This window comes from Trichophyton rubrum (genome assembly GCF_000151425.1).
Source record: "Trichophyton rubrum CBS 118892 genomic scaffold supercont2.1, whole genome shotgun sequence".
Classification (NCBI taxonomy): Eukaryota; Fungi; Ascomycota; class Eurotiomycetes; order Onygenales; family Arthrodermataceae; genus Trichophyton; species Trichophyton rubrum.
In genome coordinates this window covers 1,756,951-1,766,093 of record NW_003456428.1, presented here as the reverse complement: position 1 = coordinate 1,766,093, position 9,143 = coordinate 1,756,951, and the positions used below count along the sequence as shown (strand labels likewise).

Here is a 9,143-nt window from a genome sequence, read left to right as displayed (position 1 = left end):
TCCCCCCCTTGCGGTCCCTCTTGGTCGCTCTTCTCGATTCTTGCTCGCCTTCTACGACTTCTACGACTTCTTCTGTGTCCTGTTTAACGGCTTCGACAGCTTCGACGACTCGCATATCCGCCCAGCAACAGCAGCACCAGCAGCAGTCGAAACGCAGCCCTGTTCAACGGCGGTTAGCCAGCTTGCCGCTCCCCCGTTTCGCACGCAGGTCGACCATGTCCATAGTGCCTGCTCTAGACCCCCGATGAATGGCTTGTCGGTCAGCAGCGACGTTGCTACAGCCCTAGTAGAGGATCGATGGATGGGACTTACGACCTTCGACCACCACCGCCCGCCGCTCGTGACGGCACCAGCAGCAGCATCCGGGCAGCCACGCAGAAGACAATGTTGTCCAGAGCGCTGCAGAAGGCCAATACCGCCGTCCTGCTCGACAATGCCACCAACTATGAAGGCGCTATCGATGCTTACACCGACGCCTGCGGTCTCCTCGCGCAGGTCATGCAGCGGGCTGGTGCCGACGAGGAGAAACACAAACTAGACGATATCGTGAGTCCCCCTTCCATTCCACATATTACAATACATTTTATACGGCTTATCGAGAGTCTACTTGCTAACTGGTCCATGCAGAGGAATACGTATACTACGAGAATAAACGAACTCCGGCGCCTGGGTCTGGCGCTGCAGGCTGGCGGAAAGGCCCTGCCGGAGAGACCGCCGAGCGGTGAATCGCTATCCCAGAGCATCCTCTCAACCCATATCACAGACGGCGATGCAGACGATCAGGATATCTATTTCATTGGCACCGCCACTGCCACCCAGATACTCGCCAAATCTCCCGCCACTGAATCGCAGAATGAACGCTACATTCCGCCTCGACAACAGTCCCTGCACCCGTCTGGAGACGGTAGCGCCCACGACACGGACAATACAGGCAGTACGAACATGAACAACGAACATTATCCCTCGGGCAGCTACCCCAGAACAGACGGCCTCGGTCTCTCAAACATTGCGAATGGGGATCTGCAGAGTCTCCAGGAAAGAGGCACCGAATCGACGTCCTGGCTAGACACCATAGATGAGTCCGGTGCTTCATCAGGCTCGTCTATACGCTCGGCAAACTCTTCTCTCTATCTACGACGGAAGCAGGACGCTCACTACAGCAGAGGTACCGAGGCCGAGTTCGATGCTGCCCTGGACGAGGCTGTCGAGGCCGCTTACGATGATGGACTCGAAGTCGTCCCACGAGAAGATGAACCTCATGATGATATCATGTCGCACGTCCGTCGGAATATCGAATTGGCTAAACAAAAGGTACGAGAGGCTGAGCTAGAGGCTGAAGCCGCCAGCGTCTCCGTCAGGGAGCGAGATCGGAGAAGACCCGAAATATCGCCTGAGGACATGGACGTGGGTTCTGGTTCTGACCTCGACCGGAAAGGTTACTCAGACCATGAGGCCGAGGAAGAGGAGCGGATCCTGGAGGAGATGATGGACGATTTCGAGTTCGATCTCTCGTCCAAGTCAGCGCTTCCACGGCAATCAGGCTCCAGCGGCTACTCGAGCAGAACCTGGGGTAGCTCCGTTGCATCAAGCCGGACCAACACGGGCACCTTACTTTCCACCCTCACGGAAGAAGATGATTTCTCAATTCCTCCCGGTGGAATGGCCAAAAATGTTCTTTCTTATTCTCAGCCGTTTCAAAAGCTCCCTCCGCCCGTGGGTGCGCCTCCGCCTCCACCGCCTCCACCGCCTCATCCACCGGTCCAACAGCACCAGCAGCATCAACTACCACCACCACCACCAGCTCCCACTCGCGCTACACCAACACCGCCTTCACCCTCGGCTAAGGCAACGACAAGCTCTCCAGACACTGCAGATATCATGATGGCGTCGACAGTCCGGTCGCGAAGGCTGTCGGGCCGTCCAAAGGAACTAATAGTAGAGACCGGCTCAGCGCATGCACCCTCAAGCGCAGACGGGGCCCGTCAAGTGCCACTGCCTCCCTCAATGCTCCTAGCACATCCCATCACCCCGCTACCCTCAAAGACAAGCCATGGAAAATCGTCGAGCGATTTCAATCTTGAATCAATACAGCAACGCCCACACACAGCAATTGGCTCTCCAGAGTCCCCCGGACCAGATTCTCCTGCGATCTCGGCTTTTCCTACTCTTAATGCACACGAGTCGGTCGATTTTGATACATTATTGACGTCTCCACCGTTAACTTTGAGCAGGCTACACTCTGCACCAGGAATATCGAGAGAACCTACGTACTCGGCTCCTGCTCTAGGCAAATCCTCGCAGCCCCCTAGCAGTCCCTTCACCACCTCTTTCATCCCAGAGCTAGGCAAGACCTTTTCTTTGCCTGCTGTGCCACCGCTCAGTTCAGCCGGCCCGTCTAGGCACCTATTCGACAATAACATCCATTCTCCGCTTACACCGGGATCGCCTAACCCCAACGCCCCAGATGCGCCCATCCCTCTCGAGCCTTGCCCCCAATCCTTCCTCCTCCGTCCATTCTGGTTAATGAGATGTCTATACGAAACGATCACCCATCCTCGTGGTGGGTATCTGACCACTAAACTATTCATACCCAGAGACATATGGAAAGTGAAAAACGTGCGAATCAAGGGGCTAGAGGAGAAAATCTCAAACTGTGATCTGCTCACCGCAGCGCTACTCAAACTAGCAAAGGTCGATACCAACGATGCTGATGCCGTCCTAGAGGAAATGCAGGCATTTGAAAACATCCTGGATCAGGTGCAGGCCGTATGGTCTAGGAAACTCGGCAATGAAGTCGGCGTACAAGGTGCCATGGCGCTTTTCAAGCTATCGTCAGATGATACCTCTCCAGCGGTAGACTCATCCTCCAAACCTTCCAGCAGTGGAAGCAAATCCTATCTTTCCTCATGGCGAAAACTCCGATCAAAGAGCTCCGGTATATCCAACACAAACTCAAGCAGCATATCAAGAGATAATGGAAGGGAAAACTTGACCATGACATCACTGCCGATGACTGACACGGTCGCTACAGCTACTCCACGGCGAGGCGTCATTGGACTCAACTGCACTGGGCCCAATGCAAACTATATGAGCGCTCTAGCCAGACTTTTCGACGCAGCGCAAGTTATAGGTATGTTAACTTTCCACCACCACCCATCTACCTGCTATAAATCAGCCGCTTAAATACTAACTTTTATTCAAATAGATCAAATAGCCCGCCAAGTTGAAGATCCAGGCCTAAGACATTCATCCCAGACTCTAGTTGGTCTCGAGCTCAGCACTCGGCATGCGTCTGAATTCTTTGGATTCTATGCCTGCCGGTTTGCCCTGAATGATATCGGCCTCATGATCGATAAGTTCATCAAACGAGGCAGCGAATATGTCATGGCCTGATTTTCTTGGTTTTCTTTTTTTTTTTTTTAATACCACCCTAATCCCGTCGTTTCCCCTTCCCTCTTTTTATACCTGACTTTTATGCCATAACGAAATATTTGATGTTTGCCCCCTGGTTAGATTATGTAACTCGCATTATATCGAGGTGTTCATGGCTTGGCAATGTTTACATAATCCCCTCTTCTTTTGACGTCGTTTCCCTTTTATTGGTGTTTCTTTTGATGTATATATCAAACACTTCCAAGGGCATTGCGATTTGCTCCCTGCTGACTCTAGCTTCTTGGGATATTAAGCCCAATTTTTGCTTAAATAGAAGACGTTGAGATTTGTACCCTCAATAGTTTTGTTACTACTCTTATCGTTTTGAAACATCTTCAAACGCGCTCTTAAACCATGGGTCTCAAGCGCGGCAAACGAGCTTCATCTGAAGGCGTCGAGCCAGCTGTTTCCGAAGACCGTTGCAAGAGAGCCAAAACAGCCGGTGATGCAGGCAAATTCGGTCTAAATGCTCAGATATCCTCGACTTTAGATAAGGCTCCCAAGACGGATTCCAACGGTGATCCATACTGGGAGATCTCGCGTCAGCGGCGTGTCACTATATCTACCTTCAAAGGACGCGTGCTAGTGAATGTGCGCGAGTATTACGAGAAAGATGGTCAGGAACTGCCTGGAAAGAAGGTAATACTATCCATTGAGCCACCCTCATTGCAAGGAAACCATGCTAATCCCCCGCGTTCCCTACCAGGGCATATCAATGACACTAGAACAGTTCAACAACCTCGTCACATTACTTCCTGAAATCTCAGCCGTTATCGAAGAGAAAGGGGGCAAGGTTACTCGTCCGGATTTTTCTGGGTCTATTGCCACTGCTGGCGAAGAGGACGAAGAAATGTCAGGTGTGGATGAGGAAAAGTCGAAATCCAATTCCAAGGCTAAGAAACCATCCTCCACGAAAAATTTCGAGGCTACTAGCGACGAGGATGATGACGAATAAATAATTCAAAAACAAATACATGGCTTTGTCCTGGCGGAACTTCTTTGCTCTAGTTGGAACCCGGTGCATGAATTTACGTGTTACCGGCTGGCGTCTGGTATGTGGGATGGAATTTGGAGGTATCCATTTTGATTTAAAAGATTGGTAATTTCTATTGAAGACACGCAAGGTTTTAGAAGTTATTGGAAGTCTGATACCAGCTGAGACCTATTGTCTAATGCGGAATAATCTGACATTCGTATAATCAAAATCTACGTGGCTCGGCGAGCTCTTTTTGTTTTGGCAAATAAGCTAGCAGTTATCTAGTTACCTAGCCTACCTTGTTGGTTCCTACCCATGTCCCAACTTACATGCTAGTTTCCTGGGTTCCAACGCGAGATGCCAAAGAACCTCCTTTCCAAGCAAGCTGAGGATCAGCTTCCTTTCGAACAACGCTTTCATTTCCGGGCTTTCCATATCCACCTCCACCAGGAGTCTTGATAATGATACGGTCACCTGGCTCCATATTTGCAGTGTTTTTGGCTCCCAAGCTCACATGTTTGATGATTGGAGGCTCCTCAGATCCTTCAGGCTGAGGCATCTTACGGACCCAGATGTTCTGGCCGCAGGCAGCATCTTCTCCACCGTGCATGCCATAGGGGTGGTAGACACGGCGTTCGGAAAGAATGGATACCTGGACGGGAATGCGGAATTCGATATCTCTAATAACACCATCACCACCGCGGTTCTGGCCGGCTCCTCCAGATCCGGCGCGCAGGCTGAATTCTCTGAGAAGAACGGGGTATCTTCTTTCAAACACTTCTGCGTCAGTGATGCGGGTGTTTGTCATGTGGGTGTGGACTCCAGAGGTTCCCTCCCAGTCAGGGCCGGCTCCGCTACCACCTGCAATGGTCTCGTAGTATCCGAAGCCCTTGGTTTCCTCCTCGCCTGAAAGATTACCTCCGAATCCGAAGGTCAGGTTGTTAGTATCACCCTGAGAGGCAGCACAGGCCTGGAAACACTTCAGGATGACGTCGGTGACACGTTGACTCTGTAACGTGGTTAGCTTGGTCTGATACGGGCGATTTGCAGTACATATGAAAGTCAAGACTTACTGTCATGACGTTTCCACCCACAACTGCAGCTTTGCTAGACGGGGAGAGGAAGGAGCCCTTGGGGATTTTGACGTTAATAGGCTTCAGGCAGCCTTGGTTGAGTGGGATATCCTCCGAAATGAGACATCTCAGGCAGTAAATGATAGCGGAGTAAGTGACGGCTTCAGGGGCATTGGTGTTGGCTATATCATCATTAGCAACGCGATTGCATCTTTGACCTTTGATAACCCGCATATAACTCACCATAAACTTCTGGGCCGGTGCCTTCGAAGTCAAAAATAGCCTCTCCCTTCTCAGCATCGATGGAGATCTTGAGGTGGATAGGGCTGCCATCATCCATATGCTCAATTGCAGTCAGGTCCGCACCCTTGAATCTCTCGCTAACTTGCTTCAGTAAGTTGCGTACGCTGAGTTCTGCGTTCTTCTGGATACTCCTCATATAGAGCTGGACGGTAGATCCGCCATACTCCTCAATGAGGGTAGAGATGAGGCTGATACCCTTCTGGTTTGCGGCGACCTGTGCCTTCAGATCATTGAGGTTGTCTGCAAGACATCTAGTTCCACTGCAGCCGGGGTATTTGGCGGGTTCACGGTAGAGCAACTCTACCAAACGCTCCTCGTTGAACTTTCCTTCGGAGACAAGCTTCTCCGATTTTATAGCGGCACCCTCCTGGTACAGTTCTTTCGAGTGTGGAGGCATGGACCCTGGCAGGATTCCTCCGATATCCGCTACAATAGTTGTCAGTACTCAGCGAAGTATTAATGATTGTAATGGCCGTATACATACCATGATGAGCTCTGGAAGCGACATAGAAAACGATCTCGTTGCCAGAGAAGGCTGGGGTAATCACGGTGATATCAGGCAGATGGGTGCCTCCAAACTCAGGGTGGTTGGTCACTATCACATCACCTGGCCTGAGCTTCCCCTTCCAGATTCCAGCTTGAGTACGAACACAGGTGGACATGCTACCCAGATGGACAGGCAAATGAGGAGCATTGGCAACAAGGCCGCCATCACTGTCGAACAGAGCACAGGAGTAATCCAGTCTTTCCTTGACGTTAGTGCTGACACTAGTCTTCTGCAGGGCACGGCCCATCTGCTCAGCAATTGCCATGAACCGATGGCCAAAGATACTCAGCAGAATTGGATCGACCTCATCAGCCGATGCCTTTGCACTCTCCTTCTTATTAACGTCAACGTCGATAACCACGTGGGTATCAATGATGAGAGCAGAAGAAGTTGGGGTGACCAGAATAGTCTGAGTTCCGTCTCCGAGAATAGCTGGTCCGTCGATACGGTCATTTGTTTCCAGGGATCCAATCTTGTAGATAGGAGTATCGACACGGCCGCCTTCGAAGTATACCTTCTGAGTGGCATGTGCCTTGCTCTTGGATACTGGAACTGGCTTTGCGTCACGAAGTTGCTCGTCGACGGTCTTAGGGAAACTATCAAAGCTCTTTCCGATAGCTCGGAGACGAATATCATCAATGATGATATCACGGTCAGGAAGGGTGAAACCGAACTCTTTTTCGTGCTGCTCAATGAAGGACTTGCCAAACGCCGCGCCCTCTTGGGGTTTAATGATCATAAGAGCAGACTCGGTTCCGCGGTATCTCATGTTGAGATATTCCTCGAAAACAATAGATTCCTCCTTGAAGCCCTGATCATTGAGTCTCGCGACTGCCCCCTTTCTCAATTCCTGCATTCTCTTCTCAATGCTGGCCTTGACCTCCGAGCTCTCAGACCAGGACATGGACTCTGGGACCTGGCTTTCGTCAACTACATCGGCAAGAGCCATTCCGTAGGCAGACAAGACGGAGGAGTAACGGTGGACCAAGATCTGCTTGATACCCAGGTTTTCAGCAATTGCAACGGCGTGCTGACCACCGGCACCACCGAAGGTAGCCAGACGATGTTTCGAGGTATCGTGGCCCTTGGCTTCAGTAAGGGAGCGAATAGGTCTGGTCATAGCCTCGTTTGCAACCTTGATGAATCCATAAGCGACTTCATCAGCGGTCATCTTGCCTTTCTTTCCACTCTCAGCCATCTCAGCGTTAACCTTGTCAGCTAGTTCCTCGAAGAGCTTAGCGCTAGCCTTCTCATCCAGCCCTTCATCCTCATTCTTTCCGAAGATTTTGGGGAAGAACTCGGGCAGAAGTCTACCCAAGAAGAGGTTGGCATCAGTAACAGTCAAGGGGCCTCCCTTTCTGTAGCAAGCGGGGCCTGGGTGAGCACCGGCAGACTCAGGGCCAACAACAAAGAGGCCATTGCGGTAGAAGAGACGAGAACCACCTCCAGCAGCGACAGTGTTGATGTCGAGCTGTGGTGACTGAATAGTGACACCTGCAGTGGTGGTTTCGAAGACGTGCTCGTATCGGCCTCCGTATCGACTGACATCAGTACTTGTTCCTCCCATGTCAAAACCGATGACGGGTATCTTGGTCTTGGGATCGTAACTAGTCAGGGCATATCCGACGACACCACCGGCGGGACCAGAAAGGATAGCTCGGAGACCGGTGAAGCCATTGACATCGACAAGGCCACCATCCGACTGCATGAATTCACATCGAGCACTCTTTGGCTGAGATGGGTCCTTGACACCTTCTGCGCCCAGGACGCCCTTGAATCCAGATTGGAAGCCAGAAATGTATCGTTTGATAGTTGGAGTGAGGTAAGCATCGGCGCAGGCAGAGGTAGCTCGGGGAACGAGCTTAATCATGGGCATGAGCTGGTGACTTAAGCTGACATGCGTGAAGCCGATATCACTGGCGATTTTTCCAATCAGAGATTCATGGTCTGGGAAAGTATAGCCGTGCATCAAGCAGACGGCAATGCTTCTAAAGCCCTTATCATACAGGGCTTGTAGCTGCTCCCTGATTTTGCCCTCAGATGGACGCTGCAGGATCCGCACAGCCTCTGAAGATAAGCCTCGAACAATCTCAGCATCCTTTGCTTCCTCGGTACGGGCCACCGTGGAGGTTGCGTGCCTCGTTGGGTCCTCAGCGTAGTCTTCCAGGGTAACTCTCTCTTCTATTTCAACCACTTCCTCAAACAGATCGTCCGGTCGACGAATGGCAAGGTCAAAGATCTTAGGACGAGACTGATTTCCGATCTTCAGGCAATCCCGGAATCCCTGAGTGACGACAAGGGCCATCCGCTCACCCTTACGCTCGAGGAGGGCATTGGTAGCAACAGTCGTGCCCATACGTATGCTCTCGATGTTGGATGTGTCGAGGGGAACGCCTCGAGGGATCTCTTCACCCTGGAACTTCGATAGAAGCCTACGAATGCCCTCGAGGGGTGCATCCTTGTAATTTGACGGATCCTCGGACAGCAGCTTGATCACGACGTCATCTTCCATCCTGCCCGTCCCCGGATTGCCCACGCAGTCCGTGAACGTGCCGCCACGCTATATACATACACACATCAGTACGGGACGTTCAATAGACAAGACATCCTGTAGTAATATCAAGCAATACTAACGTCAATGGCAATGCGGATTCCATTTCCTTGGACCTGAGACATGGCCACGCCCAGATAGCTAGCAACAACGGAGTATCCAAATGGGATCAATCAAGCAGTTTCGTTCGTCGTCTTGGTCTTCTTCAACAGTCAGGGTTAGATAAGAGCTTCCCAGAGCTTCTCAGTGTCTCTGCCTGGG

At 51.4% G+C, this 9,143-nt stretch overlaps 3 protein-coding genes across 6 annotated transcripts; 2 read left to right on the top strand and 1 right to left on the bottom strand.

The window, feature by feature from the left end:
• Positions 1 to 297: 297 nt before the first annotated feature.
• TERG_00683 (uncharacterized protein) lies at positions 298 to 3,393 on the top strand (the record flags this gene model as incomplete). The annotated part of the gene is made up of 3 exons (XM_047747633.1): positions 298 to 546; positions 628 to 3,130; positions 3,206 to 3,393. The coding sequence occupies 3 exons, from the start codon at positions 298 to 300 to the stop codon at positions 3,391 to 3,393; spliced, it is 2,940 nt and encodes a 979-aa protein (XP_047603595.1).
• Positions 3,394 to 3,786: 393 nt separating this feature from the next.
• Positions 3,787 to 4,387, top strand: TERG_00682 (uncharacterized protein; the record flags this gene model as incomplete). Its single annotated transcript, XM_003238646.1, has 2 exons — positions 3,787 to 4,071; positions 4,139 to 4,387. 2 exons carry the CDS (start codon positions 3,787 to 3,789, stop codon positions 4,385 to 4,387), a joined length of 534 nt encoding a protein of 177 aa, XP_003238694.1.
• Positions 4,388 to 4,733: 346 nt separating this feature from the next.
• TERG_00681 (uncharacterized protein) lies at positions 4,734 to 9,007 on the bottom strand (the record flags this gene model as incomplete). Of its 4 annotated transcripts, XM_003238645.1 has the most annotated exons (5): positions 4,734 to 5,417; positions 5,482 to 5,663; positions 5,725 to 6,210; positions 6,269 to 8,891; positions 8,966 to 9,007. In XM_003238645.1, 5 exons carry the CDS (start codon positions 9,005 to 9,007, stop codon positions 4,734 to 4,736), a joined length of 4,017 nt encoding a protein of 1,338 aa, XP_003238693.1. The 4 variants fall into 4 exon arrangements, with proteins under 4 accessions (XP_003238693.1, XP_047605199.1, XP_047605200.1 ...); XM_047749159.1 differs by having other exon boundaries at positions 5,356 to 5,663; XM_047749160.1 differs by lacking the exons at positions 4,734 to 5,417; positions 5,482 to 5,663 and having other exon boundaries at positions 5,675 to 6,210.
• Positions 9,008 to 9,143: the final 136 nt, after the last annotated feature.